Here is a 25,612-nt window from a genome sequence, read left to right as displayed (position 1 = left end):
GCAAAAGAGCTCAGGGACAGCACCAGACCCTTAGTTTAAGCCCAGTACACACACACACACACACACACACACACACACACACACATACACACACACACATACACACACACACACACACACACACACATACACACACACACACACACACACACACACACGAAAAAGAAAAAACTAATAGTAGTATATCTGGCCATGTGATGACTGCAAGGAGCTATCTAGGGACAGGCAAGAGCTTGTTTGAGTTAGACTGCCATTTCACTTTCTCTGATCACCCTAAGTGTTGTCTGAAAGTATGCAGTCTTGTTTGGGAGTCCTCCATGTGGAAATACTACCAAGAGCAAGACTATACGTGGAGACTAAGCCAGAACCTAAGTCCTCAGACCTGGACATCTGAGGTAACATGGAGACTTGAACCCAGAACTTATCTGGGCTGAGATGTTTGCTTGAGCCAGGAAGCAGAGACTATGCAAGAAGCAAGTCATAATCAGGCTAGTGCATGGAGGAGGTGATTTGGAGCTGCAAAAAGTTTAAGGCCTTCACCCACAGAGCCGGGTGAGGAGGAGCCTGTGCAAAAAGCCTGTGGTAAGAGGAAGAGCACGATGCATTCCACAAACTTCTGGCTTTCCTCGTGACTGTAAGGACAGGGGTGAGGAGGGAAGAGTTAGCATTGTGAGGAATAGCAGTCAGGGAATGGAGACAATGAGCCATTCACACAGCCCTTCAGGAAGCGGCAGTCCCACCTCCCCCAAGAGAAGGTACCCCAACTGAACTGAGCTACAAACCCAGACAAAGCCCCCAAAGGCCCACAGCTCCTAGCTGCTTAGCCTCACCCCTTCCCTGACATCCCCAGACTTTACCCTTTACCTCCTAGTGTCTGGAACTGACAAGGCCCAGGGGTAAACACCGGAGCTCAAGTGGACAATTTGAGGGTCCCTGGAAGAATCAGGGGATCTTGGAGTCCTACCTCTTGTCCTAAGTGAGACTAAAGCTGAAGGGTGGAGGGGAGCTGTCTTGGGCCACACATAGAGCAGGATCTGGGGAAGTCAAACCCCCTGCATGTTCAGGGCCATCTCTGCCCACTGCCCTGCCCCTCATACCCAACCCAGAGCCTCTAGGCTGGAGTCCAGAGCCTGCAGGGAGCATTCAGGCCAGCCTGGGAGGTAGAGGATTTCCCTGGGGCTGCATTCAGCTGCCACATCTGGCTAGTAGGTCATGTACTAGGAAGAGTAAAGAGACACAGGGGCCTTGACCCTTAGCGCGGTCAAATGCCCATGCTCAGGGGAGGGCCAGCCCACGCCACTGGCCTGGGTCCCGCTGAGGGGCTCTAGCTCCCCACATCTGGTTAGCTATAAAGTCAGGGGTTGTTGCAGGTCCCCAGAAAAGCCCCAACCCCTCCTCCTCACCCCCTATCATCCATCCTTCTCCATGTTCCCCCTTCAGAGGGTAATCTAGGAAGTGCAAAGCTGAGTCCACCGCACAAACCTCTTCGAGGAGGCACCCCCAAATCAGATGGGCCAGACAGAAAAAGGGACAAAGAGGGCTTTGCCTGGGATCCTGGGGCAGATGAGCGAGAGCAGCAGGGCCCTGTCCAGGCACTACAGCCCACCCCAGCCAAGCCGCCACACACTCCGCATCCTGCGTCCTCCTGGCCCCCCACAGACAGCCCAGCGTCCAGGGTCGTTTTCATCCTCTGAGCTCTATATGACTCCCTAGGGGGTCACTGGAGACAGGGTTTGCTTTCTGTAAGGGACTAGCGAGTCATGAGCATTCATTCAAGTGACTTTTTTAAGGCTCCCAAGAGGGCCTCAGAAAAGCGATGATGCATCATTTGAATCCAGGAAAAGGGGAAAGACTATGTCACAGGTCTGTGGGTGTAGGGGCTCCCTGGAATTAAGATCCCATGAGGGAAATCTGCATCAAGCACCTGGTGACTCAGCCCAGTACCAAAGAACAGCAGGAAAAAAAGAGCCACCTCTTCCAGCAACCAGGGACTGACTGCCTTTAGAGTCCCCCTTTTCAGTCCCCAGATTCCAGCCCAAGGATGTGTATAGTAAGGCCTCAGGACTGAGGAGACGTCAGTCACAGCCCACATCTATCACTTAGGAGCTGAGTCTCTGAGTCTCCATCCCCTTCCTCTATGGGTCTGGCATGATCCTTCCCTGGTCCTGGAGGATTCTGGGAACAACATGAAAAGGGAGGGGCTAATCTCAGAAAACCAAGCCTTGGGAAGAGTTGATGACTGTTACCTGTAAGGATCCATCATCGCAGAGACAGAGGTGATGCAGGAAGCACTATTTGGGGGTGGGAATCCCCCAGCTCTAGCTATTGTGTGGCCTGGGATGGCTCACTTCACCTGCCTGAGCCTCCATTTCCTGACCTGTACAGCGGGGCTACCACCTTGACAGGGCTGTTGCAAGGATTGAATGAGATGTGCCGGGGAGGGGCTCAGGGCTGTTCAGCCCCAGGTCCATCCCCACCTTCAATCTACCCCCATCCCATCCTCCTGAGGATTCAGACTCCAGCAGAGAGATGTCTGTGAGATCCTTATCTCCAATTAACCAGCGAAAGGATGGAAGTGGAAGTGAAAGAGTACAAGGCTCTGAGTTCAATCCCTAGTACAGACAGACAGACACACACAGACACACACACAGACACACACACACACACACACACACCGTGAGCCCCATGGCCGTAGCCTGAGATCTATGAACTGACACTGCTCATGCCTTATTCTTTGTGCTAATGGCTGCTGCCAGCCCTGGGAAACCCTTCGCAGCCCTCTGCTGCTTCCTAGGTGACTTCTTGGGGTAGCAGCCTGGAAACTCCTCCCTTCCCTATGGGCCTTACAGATGATGCCCAGCTGTCGGCTTGAACAGCTCTGAGTGAACTGGCACCCAGAGGGCACTGGCCCCACAGACTGGCTTCTGTCGTCTGTGTCAACAACACCAAGATTCCCCTAGGGTGTCTCCGTGTCTCAACCATTCACCCTCACTCTCAGCTGTGACCCTTTTTTTCTTTTTGGTGCCAGTCCCAGGGCTTCAACTCAGATCCTAGGCACTGATCCTGAGCTTGGTGTTGAAAGCTACTGCTCTACCACGTTGAGCCACAGCAACATTTCCAGATCTGTTGTTGTTGTTTTAGTAGTTCATTGGAGATAAGAGTCCTCAAGTCTCGGCCTCCTAAGTAGCTGGGATTATAGGCAGCACCCAGCTGCTGTGACTCCTTTGAATTCCCACTTGTTTAGGTGAGCTGTACACACTGCTCCAGGGCAGTTCTTCATCTCTCCCTCCTTCTCGGTCTCTCAGTCCTTGTCTGTTTGTCTCTCCCTCTCTGCCTCTCTCTGGCTCTGGCTCTCTGCCTTTCTCTGTCTCTCTTGTCTCTGTCTTTGTCTTTCTCTGTCCCTCTCTCTCTCTCTCTGTCCCCCCTTCCTCTTTGTCTCTGTCTCTCTGTCTCTGTCTCTCTGTCTCTGTCTGTCTGTCTCTCTCTCTATCTCTCTGTCTCTGTCTCTCTGTCTCTCTCTGTCTCTCTGTCTCTGTCTCTCTGTCTCTGTCTGTCTGTCTCTCTCTCTATCTCTCTGTCTCTGTCTCTCTGTCTCTCTCTGTCTCTCTGTCTCTGTCTCTGTCTCTCTGTCTGTCTCCCTCTCCCTCCCTCTCCCTCCCTCTCCCTCTGTCTCCCTCTGTCTCTCTCTGTCTCTCTGTCTGTCTCTGTCTCTCTGTCTCTCTCCCCCTCTCTGTCTCTGTCTGTGTCTCTGTCTCTCTCTGTCTGTCCCTGTCTCTGTCTGTCTCTGTCTGTCTGTCTCTCTGTCTCTCTCTGTCTCTCTGTCTCTCTATCTCTGTCTCTCTCCCTCTCCCTCTCCCTCTCCCTCCATCTCCCTCCGTCTCTCTGTCTCTGTCTCTGTCTCTCTGTCTCTGTCTCTGTCTGTCTCTGTCTCTCTGTCCCTCTGTCTCTGTCTCTCTCTGTCTCCCCCTCCCCCCTCCCCCCTCCCCCCCCCCCCCCCGCACCCCAGTGGAGCCCAGACATAGCTATACCGCACGCCTCAGCGCCTCAGCGCAGCTCTCACCAGATCCTAGCCAGACGCCAGACCTGGGAGCTCTGCCCTCCTTGGGGCTTCTCCATTTCCCTTCCACTTGTTCTGCTTTCCCCTTTCCCACTTGTCTCTTACTGGAGGGAGATCCAAAGACCCAAAACCTGTGATTTCTCTCTGAGCCAAGAAGGAAAAGAAGGAAATGAGCCACTGTGCCTGTGGCTGGCCAGGTGGGGTCAGGGGTGACTCCAGACGCCTCCCTGAGTCAGGATAGACTTCCTGGCCAGGACTTCCAGCCTCCCCCTCCCTCCTTTTTCTTTTGTTCTCTCCTTCCTCCTGCCTGGAGCACCGCCCCCTCCCATTTCAAGGGCCCCCAGATTTCTTCCATCAGGACCTTCTCTGGTCAAAGGCTGAGGAAGTAGGGGCCTGGGGCAGACAACCTACACCTGCCTTCTGGGCCCATCCAGACTTGTTTCTAGACTTGAGGAGGCTACTTCCTTCAGGGTCTAAGACAGAGCCCAAGGGCAGGAGCACTGACTGCTAAAGTCAGCAGACTCCGAGGTTAGCTGGTCCCCCTCGCCCCGAACACCCTGGCGCCAGGGCACCAGAGGAAATGTTACTAGAGTTTAGAAATTTCCTGTGATGTACACAGGCCAGCCCTCCCTTGGGTGGGGCAAGGGACAGAGGGGGAGGTGGCCACTCCCTCCCAGTCTCCAGGAGACCTTGTGAGTCTCTCCAGTCCATCACTGCTTCCCACTCCATCCCTTGTACCTTTCGAGAAGCTGCAGGTCAGTAACATGAGGATGGGGCAGTGGGGGGGGGGGGGGGGTGCCCCGCACAGATGGGACAAGGCCTGAGGAGGCGTGGTGTGGACAAGGAAATCCTTGTTCCTGGGGTTCAGGGATGAAACCAGACTTCAATCTATGGGCAATCCATGTTACTAACCTCTAGAGTTAGTTGCCTTTGAGAGTGTGAAACCTGTGTGGGCACATTGCCAGCACTTCCATAGGGCCCCACGCTTGATTTAATATTCTCTTGGAGGCTTGAGAAGGTTTGAGGGTGCTGTAGCTCAGTCATATAGCCCTTGCCTAGCATGCAAATGATGGCTAGCTCATTTCTACATTTGCATTAAAAATTAGGAAGCCCGTCTTATGAACCCAGCTTTTCACCCCTTCTTATGGACCCCATCCACTGGGTTAAGATATTGTGGGGGTGTTCTTCCTGAAGACTGCAAGGCCCAAAAACTGCAAAGAGGTGTTTGAGCCAACAAGGGGAGCCTTCTATGAACTTAAAGGAGCCTTAATATCTTATCCTAGCAGCCACTGGGACCAGGGAAGGCAGTCAGAAAGAACATTTGATTCAGAACAGACTTAGTTCAAGTCTTTCCTCTGCTCCTGACTATCAGGGACCTCAGGAATGTGGCTGAGCCTCCCTTTCTCAGCCCATTTGTACACCAGAGCTGTGGTTGCAGCATCCACCTTGAGGGCTCCTTGAAAGACTGAATGATGAGAGAGAGAGAAAGAGAGAGAGAGGCAGAGACAGAGACAGAGAGACAAAGAGATAGAGACAGAGACAGAGATAGATAGATAGATAGATAGATAGATAGATAGATAGATAGATAGATAGATAGATAGATAGATAGATAGATAGATAGATAGATAGATAGAGTCAGAAAGTTAGGAAGTCCTCCAGGGGGTTAGCAGTTAAGTCAGACACCCCACCCCACCCCACACATACACACTTAACTCTAGGCTGGACTGAACCCTTCAGGGTCTCAGTTTCCCCACCTGTAAAGATGTCAGTAACCAGGCTGCTCCCTGCGGGGTACTCTGTGAGAGGCCATCAGCACTGGCACTGCCCCCTCTTCTACACACCCCACTTCCTGGGGCTCTGGCCTCTGTGTACTGGCGCCCATCCCAGCCCACTTTTATGTAATGTGAACCGTCTATGGCCTGCCTCCCTGCCCTAGACCAGGGTGTGGAGGGGGCTCACTGGGTCAGGAATGGGGTGTCAGTAGGATAACAGTGGAGGAAGGGAAAGATGAAGAGTGTTCCATCCTCCTGGGGAGTAGCTCACCCTGAGGGCAGTGGTCACCATGCCCTGATAAGTGTCTCCTCATTCTCAGATCTGTGCTTCCTAGGAGGACACCGAGGTCCACCATGCTGGTGGCTACTATGAGTACCTACCTGGGCCTGCTGGTGGCAGCAGCCATGGCAGACCCAAACCCTCCCCATGGGGATGGCCTCAGCTTGCTGCCCGCCCATCGGCGCCAGAAGAGAGACTGGATTTGGAATCAGATGCACATCGAAGAAGAGAAGAACAGCTCACTGCCCCACCACGTGGGCAAGGTAAGGTTTGGGCCCCAAGAGGGGGGGCCAAGAGCCTCCTGGTGATAGACCAGGGGAGGGGGGCAGGGGTGGAGATGGGTGCTCCAAGAGGCAGGGGTGATGGCGGAAGAGGAGGAGGTGGTGGAGGTGGCAGGCACGGTGGAGGTGTGGGGGTGGCACTGGTGACAGTGATGGGAGAGAAGGGAAACGGGAAGGGCGTGATGGTGATGATGGGGTGGAGATGGTGACAATGGGAGTGACGGGGGAGGGAAGGAGGGGAGGGAGGGAATAATCAGGGTGGTAAGGGCGATGGAGAAGGAGAAGGGAAGGAAAAAGTGAGAGTGTTGATGGTGGTGGTGGTCGTGGTGAAGGGGAAACTGAGGCAGGTGAGGATGGGGGTAGAGGTGAAGGTGGTGGCGACGGGGAAGAGAAAGCCAGGAGAGGTGACAATAAGCGTGGTGATGATGGTGGGGATAGTGATAGTAAAGGGAGGAAAAGAGTAGATGGTGGTAATGGCGATGGGAAGGGCGGTGATCATGGTGGTGATGATGATGGTGGCAGTGATAGTAAAGAAGAGAGTGACAGAGTGTTACAGTCTAGGTTTAAGTGCCCTATGTGTGAAAGGCTTTGTGGAGCCTGTGGAGTGGTGAAGAATGGTAGGGCGCTCAGGACGCGAGGCCTCCTGGAAAGAGGTCCCAGTTATGCACCTGCTTACTGATAACATGAGGTGAACCGCTTTGCTCCACCACACACATGCCACCGTGACATTCTGCCTTCCCCAGGCCCAGACCATGGGGCTACTCCATCATTAACTAAAACCTCTAAAACCGTGAGCTAAAATAAATCCTTCCTTCTTGTCTGTCGATTACCTCGGGTATTTTGCCATTGCAAGGGAAAACTAACACAGATCGTTGGTTCTGAGTAGTGGGAAGGTTTGTTCACATGAAGAAATTGGAAACGTTTGAAGACATGGGCTGGAAAAGGCTTAGCATGCCGTCAGTGGGGATTGATGGGTGGTAATTCTGGTGGGAACTCAAAAGACCAGGATGCTGGTAAAAAAGAAGAGAGTCAACACACACTGCCTCATGCAGTTTCAGGTGAAGAGGAGAACTCTACAGAGAACTGGACTCAAAGCTACCTTCTAGCAAAGAACTTGTCTACATTTTGTTCGTGCCCTCAGACATTGTAAGAGGCTGGGTTTAAGGTTTTCTCTGGCAAAGAAAGTTCCAGGCAGCTCAGCACCCAGTCTATCACCTAGGAATTGCTGTCAGTCCCTCACAGGGTAGGGATAGAAAGCTGTGAGGCTGATGCTATATTGGGGACCCCAGGAAGTTAAAGATGCCAGGAACATAGAAAGCCTAATGAAGAAAGCCACAGGGAGTGAGCAGAACCAGCCCAAGAAAGAGGCAGGCTATAGGACATGGCTACCCAGGCCCTTTGGAGCTCATGTCACATCTCCTAGTGCCCAGATACAGGACATAGAGCTACAGAAGCCAATGTTTTCCCTGTTGGATTTCCACCTTGCTTTTGGTCCATCCTTGCTTTCTAGTCCTTATTCTTGGAATGAGAATGTTTGCCCTGTGCTGTTATATCTTGGAAGCACATGACTTGATTTTGATTTTTACAGAGGCTCACAGATGAGTCTCGGAGGAGATTTTAGACTTGGATTCTTGATCCAGAGAGAAATTAAATGCATGTCACCTTGTGAGATGGAGATGAGCTTTGGGGGGGCCAGAAACAGAATGTTACGGTTTGGATCCTGCATGTCCTCACAAAGGCCATGGGTTAAAGACTTTATTGCCAGCCTGGAGTGCTAATGGGAGGTAGCAGAAGCCTTAGGAAGTGGGGCCTCGTGGAAGGAAATTAGATAATTGATAACATACCCTGCAAGAGAATCTAGGGGTCCAAGCCCTACACCAGCGCCCTCCCTTTTCTTCCTGGCTATGATGAAATGAACTCACTTCCTCCGCCACATGTAATGTTCTACATTGCTACAGACCCCAAGCAGTGGGGTCCAGTCAACCATAAACCAAAACAAACCTTTCCTCCTTTTCAGTTCATTATCTCAGGTATTTTGTTACAACAACAGAAAGCTGACTAGCAAGGTGGTAATGAGAGTGACAGTGATAGAGAAGGTAGTAACAGTGGTGGTCGTGAAGGCGATGGTGTAGTGATGGTGACAGTTGTAGGGATGAAGGACAGAGGAAATTATGGTGGTGATGATGATGGAGATCATGATGGTAGAAGGGAGAGAGAATAGTATGGTCCGTGTTCTCCCAGACCTTGCTCTATGACTAGGGACCACTGCCAGGGCCAGGCCATGCTCAAGCCAAGGGGCCAATCTGGCTAGTTAGGACATAGGTCCAAATGAGCTAAGACTTCCATTCAAAGTTTCCTCCTGAGAGATCAAGAAAAAGGACTCAGTCGCCTTCTACCAAATTGTGCTGGTGACACGATTGATCATCCAGGCCATAGTTCACTATTCTTGAAGTAGGCTTTAAACCTCCTCAAAAACTCTTTTCAGCAGGGCATGATGACCCATGCCTGTAATTCCAGAACTCAGGAGGCTGAGGCAAGATCCTAGGAAGTTCAGGCCAGTCTGAACTGCAGAGAGAGGCCCTGTATCAAACAATAACAACGCTTTCCCTGTGACCTCACACAACTCTAAATTCCAGGACGCTTGTCCTAAAGTGTCTAAATGTTGTGCGGGGCACTGCCAAGGACTCTGATCCACACTTTATCCCCCTTTAATGTGACCAGCCCAAAGCCATCTTCTAAGAGCTTGAAACTGAGTGTTACATTTTTCCACCCTGAAGACTGGCCATGGGTATCAAAACCATCCACTCTAATTCATTGAAATGGTTCTTGTGATGGAATTTCACACATGGTAACAGATAAATGAAGCAGGTAGTTTTGAAATTCTGATATAAGGAAAGAAGTTCTGAGTATATTAAAATATCACCATGTCAGCTTCTTGGAACTTAAACTTCCACTGTGAGAAATACTAGACCAAGCTGAGTACCATGCCTATCACCCTAGCTACTCAGGAGGCTGAGGTCTAAGGACCACAATTCAAAGCCAGCCCAGGCAGGAAAGTCTATGAGACAGTTAACTACCAAAAAGAAAAGCCAGAAGTAGAGCTGTGGCTCAAGTGGTAGAACACTACCTGCCTTGAGCAAAAAACTTAGGGACAGTGCTCAGGCCCTGAGTTCATGCCCTAGGACCAGCCCTAAAAAAAATAAAACAAAAAAGAAAGAGGGGCTGGGAAGGTGGCTCAGTGGTAGAGTGCTTGCCTTGCATGCATGAGGCCCTGGGTTCAATTCCTCAGCACCACATAAGTAAAAAGAAAAAAGCCGGAAGTGGCGCTGTGGCTCAAGTGGTAGAGTGCTAGCCTTGAGCTGAGGGACAGCACTCAGGCCCAGAGTTCAGGCCCCACGACCAGACAAAAAAAGAAAGAAAGAAAGAGAGGGAGGGAGGGAGGGAGGGAAGGAGGGAGGAAGGGAGGGAGGGAAAGAAAGGAAAGAAAAGAAAGAAAGAAAGAAAGAAAGAAAGAAAGAAAGAAAGAAAGAAAGAAAGGAAGGAAGGAAGGAAGGAAGGAAGGAAGGAAGGAAGGAAGGAAGGAAGGAAGGAAGGAAGGAAGGAAGAAAGAGCAGATCAAACACATAGGAGGAAGGATGGACAGCTATAAGCCTAGACTGGGTACTGTGAAAACAGCATCAGGCAAAGACAGGTGTAGTCCCCATCCTCATGGAGTCAGGGGTCTAAGCAGTGATCTGTAATTGAAGCCAAATCTGGCCCCCTCCCTGGATTTGTCACTGAAGCTTTATTGGAACACAGTCACCTCCATTCATTAGCAAATTGTCCGTGGCTGCTTTCCTGGTAGAATGTCAGGGATGAATAGCTGTGACAACGTGGATGTGGCCACCAAGCCAAAAATATTGACTCTCTAGCTAGTGACAGTGTTTACCTGATCTTAACAGTGTTTGCCTGCTCATCTGGCATCCTGGCCATCACTGGGAAAAGAACCCCCATATAATGGCAATGATGAGCACCCCTTGGTGACAGAGAAGCAGGCAGGCAAGGACCCTTGGGTGGGAGGAACTTGCCTTGCCAACGGAAATGCCCCCAGAGCCAAAGGAAGTGAATGGGACCAATTGAGAATGACCTCTCCCAGCCCCACCCACACGGGCCTGTGTCCAGGGACTCTTCTGGCTGGCCAGCCAGAGAGGAAAACACCAGTCAGGGTCACGTGTGAACCCCAGGAGAACCCAGGGCTCCAGACGGCCGATGCACATGTGAGTCCTATGTCAGAGAGGAAAATGTCATCACTCACCTACATCATTCCCAGTAGATTCCCATGAGTCACCTTCGGAGGAAAAAGGCAGGCCCCGGGGACAATCTGTGGGTTGAGATTTGTCCCAAGTTAGAAAAACTTAAGACAATCAAGCCAGCAACTCACCAGACTGTGTCTGGAGGACATGTCCAAGGCTTTGTGGCCAACAATGCCACCCCACCTGGGTTCTGGAATGGGGTCCCAGGCAAGAGGAACCACATTTGGTCCACATGTTATCTGGATGCCTATGTGTCATGCCTGTAATCCTAGACACGCAGGAGACTGAGAACATGAGGATCACAATCTCAAGAAACAGAAACAAGATTAAATGAGATGTGAAGCAGAGTGCGGTGGCTCACATCTGTCATCTCAGCTACAAGGGAGTCAGGAACAGGGAGGATCATTGTTCAAGAATGACTTCGGCAAAAACTGGAGAACCTATCTAAAAAGAAAAAAGAGAGACTTGAGGCATGGCGCAAATAGTAAAGCATTTGCTTAGCAATTGAACTGAAAGCCTTGAGTTCAAACTCCAATAATGCAAATCTTTTTTTAAAAAAGAAACTTTGACTGAGCATTGTAATCCTAGCTACTCAGGAGGCTGAGATCTGAGGATCACAGTTCAAAGCTAGCCCAGTCAGGAAAGTGCCCATGAGACTCTTATCTCCAATTAACTACTCCAAACTGGAAGTAGTACTGTGACTCAAGTGGTAGAGTGCTCGCCTTGAATACAAAGAGGCTCAAGCACAGTGCCCAGGCCCTGAGTTCAAACCCCAGGACCAGCAAAAAACAAATTAAATAAATAACATAAAGTCGAGCCAGACACCAATAGTTCATGTCTGTAATCCTAACTACTCAGGAAACTGAGATCTGAGGATCACAGTTCAGAGCTAGCCTGAACGGTAAAATCCGTGAGAACTCTTATCTCCAATTAACCAGTAACCAACCGGAAGGGGGATTGACATGCAAATGGTACAGCACCAGCCTCAAGAGAAAAAGCTAAGGGGCAGCACCCAAGCACTGAATTCAAGCCCTAGTGCTGGCACCAAAATCAATCCGTCAGTCAATCATCTATTGAAGGAAAATTGGGGGAAGCAAATAGAAAGTTAGATACCCACCAACTCTTTACTGCTCCAGTTCCCGCCACCCGCTGATTCAACACCTCCTAGCATCACTGCCTGATGGTCCCATCACACACCCCAAAACCCAGTAAAGACAAGTATCTCACTGCAATCTGGACGAGTCCCACAGGGCCCCAAGCTAGGCCTCCTCCTGCTTCCCATGGTCCCTGAAGAAGTAAGAAATCGCTTCTGGCCCCACCTAGCTGTTGCATCCTGGCCACAGGGCATTGAATCCTCCTCAGGAGCCTCAAGCTGCGCCCCCAGGGTGCTCGCAGTAACCAGCCATGGACCCCGTCCCTCCCCTCTTCCTCCTCCAGGCATAGTGTCCTCCCTTCTGGTCCACTGCCTTCACCTTCCCCTGCTTCTCAGCCCCATGCCCTGGCTGCCATTTCTTGCCCCAGGGGTTCCAATAACTGCTAAAGTCCTAAGAACACTTTCTAGACCTCATGGGATTGGATCGTAGCCTTCTGGAACCTCCCACTTTCTCCCTGAAACTGCAGTCTCTCTTGGTTCTCCCCCCCTACCCCCGGCTTGTCCATGAACCCTTACTGCATCTGAACCCCACATTCTGCCATCCCTAGGAGTCCAAGCTCAGTCCTCAGAGTCAGGAGAGTGTCTGCATGTCTCTGTGTCCCCACCATGGGGGGTCACCTCAAATTTATATATTTTTTTTCTATTAACATCTACTCATTCCTACCTTCTAGAAGAGTACCAGATTGTGTGACTGAGATACCATTCATCATCTTATGGTCTTGATATTATCTAAGAATTCTTTTATGAACAGAATGTTCAACAGTCCTGACCTTCTAATGGCCTTTAACTTGTGATTTTATCATTAATAATAGCCAGCATTTACTGAGAGATGTGTTCAGTGGGCTGGGAATGTTGGCTCAGTGGTAGAGTGCTTGCCTAGCATACATCAAGTCCTAGGTTCAATTCCTCAGTACCACATACACAGAAAAAGCCAGAAATGGTACTGTGGCTCAAGTGATAGAGTGCTAGCCTTGAGCCCAGAGCAGAGGCTCAAGCCCCAGGACCAGCAAAAGAAAAAAGAAAAAAGATGTGTTCAATGGAAGGGTCTTGACACATTATTCTCTACATTTTATTCTTTGGAACACTAATAGTATTTGTTACAAAGGGAAAAAAAATGTCTCGGTATTATAAGAATGGTGGAAAATTCTGGGTTAAATGAGGCTCATGGGAGTTCTTTTCTGTAAGACTGGGCACAGTAAATCTCCAAAAAGAAGACATTTTATGACCATCCCCAAAGTAAATTGACCAGCAGCAGAAATGCTGATAAATATTTGACAACAGGCCCGCAGGAGAAGCCAGCCTGCTGCACAGCATCTGGCGGTTTCCACAGTGTAAACGCTGTCTTTGCAGCTGTTTTAAGCTGCCGAAGGGCCTCCCTGAGGGCAGAGTTGGGACAAGACACATCCCCAACTTAGTACCGCCACCACCGCCAGTATACTCACGCTGAAGGCGGCGAACATCTCAAGACTGTGGTGGAATGCAAGGATCGTTAGCCAGTGATAAATTCTTAATATTTGTTGACCTTTGTGTTTAAGGCTTTATTGGCTCCTAAGTGTATGTGGTTCAATTTTTAACGTAACAGCTGTGTTTAACAGCCAACTCGGAGAAAATACTGAACTTTTCAGTTGAATCTCAAGAGCCACATGCCAGTATAAAACTGGCCCCAGCACACAACCTGCTGGAACTTCCTGGTTCCTGGAACAACAGAAAAGATCAAGATTTCCTGGGCTCATTTTGAAAAGTACAGCTCCATGCCTTAGAGCAACTCAACCTCAGAACCTCAGAAACTGTCATAGCTCCATTTCACAGATGAGGAAACAAGTCAAACAGATTAGGTACTTTGGAAGAGAGAGAGAGAGAGAGAGAGAGAGAGAGAGAGAGAGAGAGAGAGAGATAGAATCCCCCTTGCCTTCCAATAACACCAAATGTATTCTTCCGCTCAAAAACAAAATCTCAGCCGGGTACCCATGTCTCATGCCTATAATCCTAGCTACTCAGGAGGCTGAGATCTGAGGATCTCGGTTCAAAGCTAGCCCAGACAGGAAACTCTGTGAGACTCTACTCTCCAATAAACCACCAGAAAACCGGAAAAGGCGCTGTGGCTCAGGTAGTAGAGCACTTGCCTTGACCTGAAGAGCTAAGAGACAGTGCCCAGGCCCATAGTTCAAGCCCCATGACCAACCAAAAAAAAAAAAAAATGTATCTAAGCCAGGTATGGTACTAAATGCTTGTAATCCCAGCTAGACAGGAGGCATAGGTTGGATGAACATGATCCAAGGCAAGATTCAGAGAAAAACATGAAAACTCATCTGAAAAAACAACTAGAAAGCAAAAAACCCCAAAGATTGGAGGTATGGCTTAGGTGGTAGAGCACCTGCCTACCAAGAACAAAGCTCTAAGTTCAAACTCTTTATACCACAAAGTTTTTTGGAGCACCTGTTACGTTCCAGGCACTGTTCTAGGCCTTAAGCAATGCTAGGGGACCAATAGCACTGTGGTGTGTGCCTTGACTTGGCAAAGAACTGCTCACTGGTGATCAATTGGAGAAACTTGTCAAGTTTAAAAATAAAAAATAAAAACTTCAGTACCAGCCTGGCAAGGTAGCTCATGCCTGTAATCCTAGCTACTTGGGAGGCAGAGAGTGGAAGAATCTCAGTTGAAGGCTGGTCCAGAAAAAAAAAAGTTCATGAGACTCCATCTCAATCAAAGACTTCTCCTAGCTCATCATCCCAGCAACTTGGGAAAGCACAAATAGGAAGATCAAGGTCCAGGCTCCACCCAAGAAGAAAGCAACTCTCGGAAATAAGCAGTGCACCAGGAGACTGGCAGAATAGCTCAAATTGGGATGTGCCTGTTTAGTGTGCATGAGTTCGATCCCTAGGATAGAACATGCACATTTACATGCAGGCTTATGCACACACACACACACACACACACACACACACACACACACACACACACACACACACCTTGCACATATGCACCACTACTCTGCCTGTTCCCAGCATGGTGCCTCTCCCTCCCCTCCCCCAGATCAATTCCAATGTGAACCGGAAGAATGCCAAGTACGTGCTCCAAGGAGACTCTGTCGGCAAGGTGTTCCAGGTGAACTCAGAAACAGGGGACGTGCAGGCCTTTGAGAGGCTGGACCGGGAGAAGATTCCAGAGTACCACCTCACCGCCCTCATCGTGGACAAGGACACCAACAAGAACCTCGAGCCTCCTTCCAACTTCACCATCAAAGTCCACGACATCAACGACAACTGGCCCGTGTTCACACACCGGTTGTACAACGCGTCCGTACGCGAGATGTCACCCGTGGGTACGTCCCGGACCTGTCCCTGCCCCTCCCCCCTCCTTCATCTCCAGCCTCTGCTCTCACATCAGCCACCTCACTGCCGGGGGTCAAGGGTCAGGGCGTTCAGGGCCATGGCTGCTGCAATTCTCTTGAAAAATATAGGTCCCTAAAACTAAGCTCTAACTTTGATCCTGATCATAGTTTGAGCATTGACCATCAGAGATATCTACCTCATTAATCTTTGGAGCCACCTCACCCCACCCCATTGCCCTTAACTCCCAGGCCTGACACGCCAAGAAGGTGCCATTTGCATATGAATTAGTACAAGCCATGCCACCAGGTAATATGTATATGATATATATAATATACACACATATATAATATGTAATATATAATATATACACATATATGTGTATATATGTGTATATATTATTGTATATATTATATATTTGTATATATATTGTATATATTATATATATTTGTATATATTATGTGTGATATATACACACATATATGTGTGTATATAATATATAATATACACACATATATATATACACATTCCTGTCTAGGGACCGTATAGTAGAGGCTGGGTCTGAGCCCTGGGCCTGAAGTGTCATCAGTCTAGACCCAAACTTAGCAAGTTATTCCTTCCTCTGTCCTATTTCCAGAGGCACTAGAAAAGAAAGTCCCCCTCTATCCCTGTGCACAATCCCTGACTAGGGCCCTAGGGTCAGACCTCCCTATGAAAACTGAAGGTGATGACTGGGTGCTAGGGGCTCACGCCTGTAATCCTAACTACTCAGAAGGCTGAGATCTGAGGACCAAGGTTCAAAGCCAGCCCAGGTGGGAAAGTCCAAGAAACTCTTATCTCCAGGCTGATGCTCCAGCAGAGCATCAGCCTAGAGCAAAAAAAAGGAAAAAAGGAAACAGAAAGCTAAGAGGATAGCAGCCCAGGCCCTGAGTTTGAGCCCTAATGCTGGCAAAAAAAAAAAACAAAAAACAAAACAAAACCCTAGAACCCCAGAAGATGAAGGTCCCCCTCTGAGGGTATTCCTTTACTTCCCAGCCCTTTGTATGCACCCTTGCAGGACAGGGAAAAACACCTCCTTGCTTTCTTGAATTTCTACTCCTCACATCGGCCATCCTCTCCTCCTTTTCCCACCCATGCACACACTACCTGTTCACAGTTCACCTGCCTGGACCGCCACACCCTGCCCCCCACTGCCACTACACCTTTGCCCTTACTAGGGCTCTCGGGGGATGTAAACACAAGTCTTGTCCTTCAAACCAGGGGCTGGGGATGAGGGGACAGCAGTACCCCATCTGGAAATGGGCTAACGGGGACCAGAATCACAGGCAGCAACCCCAGGACTCTCCTCTCCCCAGGGACCCCCGTCGTCCGTGTCACCGCCGTGGATGCAGACGACCCTACCGTGGCCGACCATGCCTCTGTCATGTACCAAATCCTGAAAGGAAATGAGAATTTTGCCATCGACAATTCTGGTCAGTGTGGCTAACCCTCAAGGGTTAGGGCAAGGGGGGAAAGTTTCCAGGCACCGATGCTGAGGACAAGCCAGCCTGACATGTATCACTAGCCATGGAACCACACTGGCCCATGGAATGATGGACATTTCACATAAAAACAAGGTAGAGGGGCTGGGAAGGTGGTTCAGTGGTAGAGCGCTTGCCTTGCATGCATGAGGCCCTGGGTTCGATTCCTCAGCACCACATAAGCAAAAAGAAAAAAGCCGGAAGTGGTGCTGTGGCTCATAGTGGTAGAGCGCTAGCCTTGAGCTGAAGAGCTGAGGGACAGCACCCAGGCCCAGAGTTCAAGCCCCACAACCGGACCCAAAAAACAAAAAAACAAGGTAGAGACTGGCTCAAGTAATAGAGAGACTACCTGGCAAGTGCAAAGTCCTGAGTTCAAACCCCAGTATGCCTGGGATTTGAGACAGGGGTGAGACAGGGAAGAAGGAAATAACCAATGGTAGCCTGAGACGTATCTCAAGTCCAGTACCAAAATCAGGAACTTGTTCCCCAAAACCATAACCATAAGACAGCAGGGACTGCTGAGTAGCCGTTCTTTATTTAGACAGCTCGGATTGCCAAACCCAGCACTGCTACTCACCCTCTAGAGACCTGGGGTAAGGCTGCCTGAACACAGCAGGGCCACACTGACACCCGTGGGACCTGCTACAAGAAAGGCTTGAGACAAATTGAATTCAATAGAACTTAATTTACAAATTGCGTGGCCCAGAACCAAAGCAGGTTCAGAGAAACTGCAAGTGATAAGGATGATGATATGGTGATCATGATAGCACATACGGACAGGAAAAGGAACTAATGTAGAGAACACAGAAAGGAGGCCCAGAAACAGCTGATACATGGTTGCCTTATTTAAATAGAACAACTGGCTAGCTGTGGTTGGCTGGGCCTACCTCCTCTAAGTTTTTAGTTGCCGTTCATTACAGGACTGAAGGATCTAAGTACAGAGGTTTTCTCAGGTCAAATTTAGTTTGATTTAGCAAAATAGAAGGAAAAATAAAACTGCCAGGACTGAGTGCCAGAAGCAAGGCAAGAGCACCATGTCTTTCAGAAGAATAATGAACACAGAGGGTAGCTGCCACTACTATTCTGTGGTGCACCAAGGCAGACATCACTAATCCATCACTGCACTCTCCCACTCTGAGCCTGGATATGGCCTCATGATCTTTCTAAACACAGAGTTCTGAGTGGGTAGTACCAATATCAGAGCACACGGTTTGGCCAGTGGAGTTGTAGACAGCTCTGGCTCTTTCTAGGCCAGGCAGGGGCATTTTTATTTGCCTCAAAGCTCTTTGGGTAATATGGTTCTCCCTGGAACACTTTTGCAGGACTCATTATCACAACAAACAAAAACTTGGACCGTGAGAGGCAATCTAAGTACGAGGTGGTGGTGGAGGCACGAGATGCCCAGGGTCTCCATGGAGAATCTGGAACTGCCACCGTGCTGATCACTCTGAAAGATGTCAACGATAATTTCCCCATCTTCACTCAGGGTGAGCCCCATCCCTGGCACCCTGGCTGGGTAGGGGGTTGGTTGGGATCATTCAGATTCACTGAGTTTGGGACTCCGGGGAAAATGCTCCAAATCCCTCTTTCTCTCCCCACTCCTCAGGGTTGACCTGAGGTCCTGAGTCATTCAGATTCAGGAGAGGCCCTGCCTCCATGCCTGTGCTTCACTTGAGAGGCCATCCAGCTGGCCCCAGCACAGGTTTTCCTATAGGACAAAGAGGACTCAAGCTCCTCATGGTACTGGTACTGTGCCTAAGCCCTACTGTGCGAAACACGGCGGTTTCACCCAGACACTATGCAATCAGAAGCCAGTTCTCCCATATAGCAAGACGCAGCCCCACCCACAAAAATCCCTGTGACACAGTGAACTGGGAGACAGCCAGGGATGGGACCTGGCTGCACCCACACACTGACTCTCTTCCAAAAGTGCTCACCAAGAGCTTTCTCCATGCCCTGGGTGGGTGGGAAGAAAGGTCAAGGGGCTCTCTTCACTACAACCACAACTGCAGGTGCCATTCAGAGGCCTGGTCACCCCAAAGACACCAGTCCTCCTGAAGTGGCCTGGTGTGTATTGTAAGCTCCCTGAAGACAAGATTTGTCAATTAATAAGTCCTTTAGCAATGACTACTTGTTGGGTGGATGGACCAATAGATAAGGCAGGCCTTTTGGCCTTAGGGCCCAGAATCCCAAGGGGCATCAATATAATTGCTGTTATCAATAGTTTATCATGACAATGTCCTGTGTCAAAACATGGGAAAATAGACAGGTGCTGGTGGCTGTTCAGGAAGCTGAGATCTGAGGATCACAGTTCAAAGCCAGCCGGGGAAGGAAAATCCCTGAGACTCTTACCTCAATCAACAACCTAAAAACCTGGAGATGGAGCTGTGAGTCAAAGTAGTAGAGCACTAGCCTTGAGCAAAAGAGGTCAGGGACAGCACCCAGGCCCTGAGTTCAATCTCATGACCAACCAAAAAAAATGTGCATATCTATATGAAAATATATATGTATATATGGGAAGATAGAAGGGTGCAGTCATGCATGCTTGTAATCTAGGGCTCAGGAGAATCATAGTGAGACCCACTCCATCTTTTAAAAAGGCTGGAGATGTTGATCAGTGATAGAGCATTGGACTAGCACATGCAAAGCCCTGGGTTCAATCCCCAGTATTATAATATACATGTATATGTATACTGAAGTATACATGCCTTACACACACACATACACATACATGAGCAAGATCATAGGAAGGGGTAATACCATATTAACATCATTAACCCAGGACCCCTTGGGGTGCCCTATTTGCATCAGACCTGTACGTATTCACGGTGCCTGAAGACGTGCGTGTGGGAAGCTCCGTGGGCTTCCTGTTGGTTGAGGACCCAGATGAGCCTGAAAACCGGATGACCAAGTACAGCATCATGCAAGGCGAGTACAGAGACACCTTCACCATCGAGACAGATGCGGACCACAACAAGGGGATCATCAAGCCCATGAAGGTATGGAGGCCAGCCACAGTGCTATCATGCCGGAGGCCCAGAGGCTGTCAAAGGAGAATGCTCCAAGCCAGACAGAGCACTGGGGATCCTGAGCCTCGGGCAGAGATTTATTTGGTGTCATTTGCTTACTGGGGAGATGATTCCAGAAAGCTCCAGGAACCGTGTACAGGACTAAAACTGAGCTCATTAATAAGCAGATGGGTAATGGGCAGGGGGAGGGGGCCCACTGGTAGTCTTCCTTCACTGGCTTCATGAAGGATGAATGGGCATTTGAATTAAGCAAGAAGCCCTGAAGAAGCTTCTTGAGCAAAGACATGCTCCCGGGAGGACCTGATCTGTGATTTCCTTGACAGCAGCACCAAGGTTGATCCACTGTGTGTCCACAGTAGATGCTTGGATCAGGGCCGGACTCAGAGCATTAGGATTGGATAGCATCCAAGGGAGTGAATTGAAATGAGCTGAAGACAGCTCCCTGATCGCCTTGGAAATCTCCCTGGGCCAGGCCACTGTGCGTGTGGAGGCCACACAGATCCCACCTGGCTCACAGCAAATATCACCACGTTTCTGTCTCTCCCTCTCCCTCTCTCTCTCTCTCTCTCTCAGCGGCTGGATTATGAACACATCCGACAATATACGTTCACCATTGAAGCCACAGACCCCACCATCAACCTGCAGTACCTAGGCAGCATCTCCAGCAGGAGCAAAGCCCGCGTCATCATCAACATCAGCGACGTGGACGAGCCGCCCGTCTTCCAGCAACACTTCTACCAGTTCCAGCTGCGGGAGAACCAGAAGAAACCTCTGATCGGCACTGTGGTGGCCAAAGACCCGGACGAAGCTCGGCACGCCATTGGGTAAGGGGGCAGGGGACCTTTTCTTTGGACCACAGTTACCATGATCACCATACAATCAGACTTGACAGTGCAGAAAGCAACCAACCAGATGACATCTTGAAGCCCCTTTGTTACACACACACACACACACACACACACACACACGAAGAATTTCAGGGTCTACACCATACAGAGAAACAACACACAGGTCTGTAAAGGAAATGTTAATGACCCACATACTCAGGGGAGGGGTTTGATGTGGGCCCAGTCTAATCTTCCTTCCCAGGCCACATGGGCACACAGAGTGCTGTATGCTGGATTTGTTGTCATTTCTTTGTGGGGCTGGCTTTACATTGATTGTTTTTCATTGTTGGATCACATTGTGCTCTTTTCATCAGTGCTGTCTTAATTGATTTTCTATCACTATAAGGCCCTCCCAAAAGCAGGGTTCTTTCTAAAGAGTAGAACTCCGGTGCGCTTCGGGCTGGGAAGGTGACTCGGTGGTACAGTGCTTGCCTAGCATGCATGAAGTCCTGGGTTCCAAAAATTCCTCAAGTACCACATACACAGAAAGAGCCAGAAGTGGTGCTGTGGTTCAAGAAAGAGACACAGAGAGAGAGAGAAAGAGAAAGAGAGAGAGAGACAGAGAGAGAGAGAACTATAGTAAGCTTATATAGTTTGGACTAAAGGGAAGTCCAGGAGTACAGTTCCAGCACTATTATAACACAACAGAAACCATCACATGAGGAGAGCAAACTGGCCAGTTCAAGTGTCTCTTCTGCTTCTTATAAAGCCACTAATGTCATCCTGGGAGTCCCCATCCTTAGGACCCCACCCAATTCTTCCAAAGGCCCAATCTCCACACAACTAGGGATTCCATTTCCAACACATGCGCTTGTGAGGAACACCTGTAGACCATAACACTCACTCCCCTGTCTCAGACGCCTCTCCTCCAACCTCAGCCACCAAGGGGACACTTGTGTCACATTCTCCCAGAAGCATGGTGACATTAAGAGTGAGTGTGAACTGGGTGTTGGTGGCTCACGTCTGTAATACTAGCTACTCAGGAGGCTGAGATCTGAGGATCGAGGTTCAAAGCCAGCCCAGGCAGGAAAGTCCGTGAAACTCTTATCTCCAATAAACCATTAGAAAACCGGAAGTGGCACTAAGCGGTAGAGCACTCACCTTGAGCTAAAGTGTGCAGCACCCAAGCCCAGAGTTCAAGCCCCACGACCAACAAAAAAAAAAGAGTGAGTGTGTGTTCCTTCCGGTCAACTTGATTCCCATGGATCACTACGTATGCTACCAACATGTATCAATATCATCCTTCCCAGCAGTTCCTTGTCATGTTGATTATTTCTAAGCAAGGCCTCATTTTTTTATGCCTAGGCCAGCCTGCACTGCAATCCTCTTATTTGCGTTTTTTCCAATCACTTAGGATGCCAGCTACACATCAATGCATCCAGCCATTCGTGAAGACAGAATCTAACGAATCTGTATGCCTCACACTGCCATTGCCCATGTCCAGTAGCTAGGATTACCAGCTGGAGTCACCATTTCTGGCTCCCTTTTTATTTCTCCCTGGCTCTTGCTCACCTGTCAGCTCAGCAATCACACATACCAAGGGGAAAAAGTCCCAGCTGTGGTGTAGTTGATTGTAGTGTCACTCAGTCGCCTCTGAACGTGCTGTTGATGGAGTCTCAGATACCCGGTTCAGTCCACTGTCTCAATCCCCTCACTCCCTCTGTGTCGCTGTGCCCGTCCATGCTCACTGCATTGAGTGGCAGCATGTGGTGAGTGGTAAGAAGGGGGGGATGGAAGAGGCCAGAGAGAGACTTGAACGACCTGAACCACCATACTGAGGAGGATGAACTCAGCAGACAATAAGAAGTCACGGAATTCTTTCTTCCCCGGGCAGATACTCTATCCGCAAGACCAGTGACAAAGGCCAATTCTTCCGCATAAACAAATATGGAGCTATTAACAACGAGAAAGAACTGGACAGAGAAGTCTACCCCTGGTATAACCTGACTGTCGAGGCCAGAGAACTGGATTCTAATGGTGAGTGTGGTTCCTGTGTGCCAGGGGACCTGGGTGTTTTTCCTTTGGCCTTATTCTTTCACATCTGGTGTAATCTGGCATTTGGGGCCCTCTAGAGGTATTTTAGCACCTGCTGAAGCATCCTCAAGTGTGATCCAGCATGGGGGCAACCTGAGGTCTTGTTAGAAATGCAGAATCTCTGGCCCCAAGCCTGGGATTTCACTTGCATCATCACTGGAAAAGCATTGGTAGGAAGCAGGCTGCACAGGTAAGTATTTTCATGTAGGATGAAAACTACCCAAGGTACTTACTAAACACAGCTTCTCAGACATCTCCCTGCGAGTCTCATGGGAAGAGCTGTGTGAGTATCAAGTGATTAATAGCAGCGATGGCTAGGAAAGGGTCCTTTGTGGAAGGGAGGGATGCACCAGCTCACAGGCGGAGTTCAAACGGTGAGGCCGCTTTCAACTGAAGAGTGTAAATTCTAACTGAAGCAGGGGTGGAAGCTGGAGGGAGGAGGTGGGGCGCATGCTTGACCTGTATCAGAGTCACGATCGATCGGGTAACTCGAGGGGATTGGTGGGTTTGGGAGAGATGGGGGAGAATGGTGAAAGACTGATATTGAGTACAAGACACAATGTCCTCATAAATGGGTATGCTGAATTGAAACTCCTTTGAGTAACTACTTAAAGATAATAAAAAGCCAGTTTTAAACCCAAATAGAGTATAAACAGAAGGAAGGAAGGAAGGAAGGAAGGAAGGAAGGAAGGAAGGAAGGAAGGAAGGAAGGGAGGGAGGGAGGGAGGGAGGGAGGGAGGGAGGGAGGGAGGGAAAGAAAGAGAAAGAGAAAGAGAAAGGGAAGGGAAAGGGATGGGAAAGGAAAAGGAAAAGGAAAAGGAGAAGGAAAAGGGGAGAAAGAATCACAACCACCCTCCCAAAGCAAAATTCACAGGCCACTGTATCAAGATCCCACAGAGACCCAGGGAAGGGTTACATTATTTCAATAATTACATAATTATTTATTAATACATATTAATCAAGTCTACTGATTTGGTTGATTTAGTGACTTAATTGTTAATTTTATTAATTTAAACCTTTTCCAATATGATAGAGTTGTGTGTGTGTGTGTGTGTGTGTGTGTGTGTGTGCCTACGTGTGCGCATGCTGGTTCCAGGCTTTGGTTTAGCGTGGGTGCTGTCCTTGAGCTTTTTTTGCTCAAGACTACTGCTCTATCATGTGAGCCACAGCTCCACCTCCAGCTTTTTGATGGTTAATTAGATGAGTTTAATGGATTTTCCTACCTGGGCTGGCTTCAAACCATGATGCTCAGATCTCAGCCTCCTGAGTAGCTAGGATTACAGGTGTGAGCCACCGGTGCCTTGCTGGCCCCGTGCACCTGTCCCTGAGTAATAACCCGCCTCACCTGAGGTTTCCGGGTCTCCACATGCCCTTCTTCCATCCTGCAGGCCTCTCTTCTGGAGATCAACAGCACCCTCTGCTGGCAGAATGTGGAAAGTCCTTCAGAACGCCTTGCCACAAACAAAGGCGGGCAGCCGTGGAGCCCATGGTGGTGACAATCTGTCTTCTTCTCCCCACAGGACTCTCCACAGGCAAAGAGTCCATCGTGCAGGTCCACATTGAAGTTTTGGATGAGAATGACAATGCCCCGAAGTTCGCGCAGCCCTACGAGCCCAAAGTGTGTGAGAATGCGCCGCCGGGCAAAGTGAGTCTGGCCGAGTCCAGGGGACACACTTGTTCCCCTGAGACTAACGCTAAATAGGCGATCATTTGACAGATGGGCAGACTGAGGCTCCAGGAGAATGGCTAAAGAGAAGATTAGACATATGGGAACAGGGCGGAGGTAGAAAAATGGATTTGGGAGAGTATTTAGGTTAGAACTGCAGAAGAGGCAGCCCTGGACACCACCACTGAACCCCTGGCCACCCCCAAACCACACTGACTGTCTCTCCCATCTCCAGCTGGTCATGCAGATCTCCGCAATCGATGAGGACATAACACCAAAAAATGTCAAGTTCAAGTTCACCCTGAACACAGACAACAGCAACTTCACCCTCACGGATAATCATGGTGCGCATCAGAACGGGGGGCTGGCTCTTAGCAGGATGGGGAGTGGGGGTATGCAGGGGGGAGGGGAATTATTTGAGCCTTGAAGCACCAAAATCAAGGACCAAGCCAAGAGATTGGTCTTAGGTCCCCTTTGCAAGTCCTGCAAGTCTGCAGAAATCATGAGATGCAACTGGGTCTGATTGAAATCCAGCGAATGGCTTTTAGAGCCTCTGTTGTTTGCAAGTTCTCAAGAAGGCAGAGTGTCTGTCCTTTGTCCACAGAGACTGAACCAGGGGGAAGGGAAGAAGGAAGAGGTGGGAGAAGTCAGGAGTCTGAAAATTAGGATGGTTTAAAATGATCCCTAAAGCCAGGCGCTAGTGGCTCATGCCTGTAATCCTAGCTACTCAGGAGGCTGAGATCTGAGGATTGAGGTTCAAAGCCAGCCCAGGCAGGAAACTCCGTGAGACTCTTATCTCCAATAAAACCACCAGAAAACCGGAAGTGGTGCTGTAGCTCAAATGGAAGAGCACTAGCCTTGAGCTGAAGAGTACAGATACAGCACCCAGGCCCAGAGTTCAAGCCCAAAACCAAAAACAAGAAAAATCCCTGGAGAAGTTCTTTGGTAGTGGTGGTATTTTCCTGGAGGTACTTTGACCTTGCCCTTGCTAGACGGGTGCACTACCCCTTGAGAAAGGCTTCCCCGTCCTTTTGTTTTTAGGTTGTTTTTCTACACAAGGCATCTCACTTTTGCCCAAGCTGGTCTCCAACTGTGATCCTCCGATTTCTGCCTCCTGAATAGCTGAAATTATAAGGTTGTGCCACCATTCCCAGATTTAGAGAGGAAAACAATGGCAGGAGTGGGGAGAGGGAGTCACTATTTGAACGGAAGTTTCTTCCTGGCGTCAGGCTGTTCTGGAAACAGACCGTGGCAAATGTAACCATTCTTTTGGTGACTGAGGGGACCCAGGAATTGTTTTTACAATTGTCGA

The 25,612-nt window shown here is 49.4% G+C and overlaps 1 protein-coding gene across 2 annotated transcripts in view; it reads left to right on the top strand.

Moving 5' to 3' along the window:
* Cdh5 (cadherin 5) overlaps positions 1-25,612 on the top strand; it is a 32,940-nt gene that overhangs the window by 3,160 nt on the left and 4,168 nt on the right. The window contains exons 1-10 of one of the 2 annotated variants that reach the window (XM_042700887.1): positions 4,773-4,812; positions 6,150-6,372; positions 14,869-15,157; positions 16,520-16,636; positions 18,007-18,171; positions 19,496-19,683; positions 20,287-20,537; positions 22,435-22,577; positions 24,155-24,279; positions 24,536-24,644. In XM_042700887.1, coding sequence (XP_042556821.1) covers positions 6,184-6,372; positions 14,869-15,157; positions 16,520-16,636; positions 18,007-18,171; positions 19,496-19,683; positions 20,287-20,537; positions 22,435-22,577; positions 24,155-24,279; positions 24,536-24,644 — 1,576 coding nt within the window. In that variant the 5' untranslated portion in view covers positions 4,773-4,812; positions 6,150-6,183. Of the gene's footprint in view, positions 1-4,772; positions 4,813-6,149; positions 6,373-14,868; positions 15,158-16,519; positions 16,637-18,006; positions 18,172-19,495; positions 19,684-20,286; positions 20,538-22,434; positions 22,578-24,154; positions 24,280-24,535; positions 24,645-25,612 lie in introns of those variants that run through there. The other variant, XM_042700886.1, reaches the window with a different exon arrangement.

The sequence above is a fragment of the Dipodomys spectabilis genome, unplaced genomic scaffold (genome assembly GCF_019054845.1).
Source record: "Dipodomys spectabilis isolate Male_0828 unplaced genomic scaffold, ASM1905484v1 ptg000273l, whole genome shotgun sequence".
NCBI classification, from domain to species: Eukaryota; Metazoa; Chordata; class Mammalia; order Rodentia; family Heteromyidae; genus Dipodomys; species Dipodomys spectabilis.
This window is presented reverse-complemented; position numbering and strand designations above follow the sequence as displayed.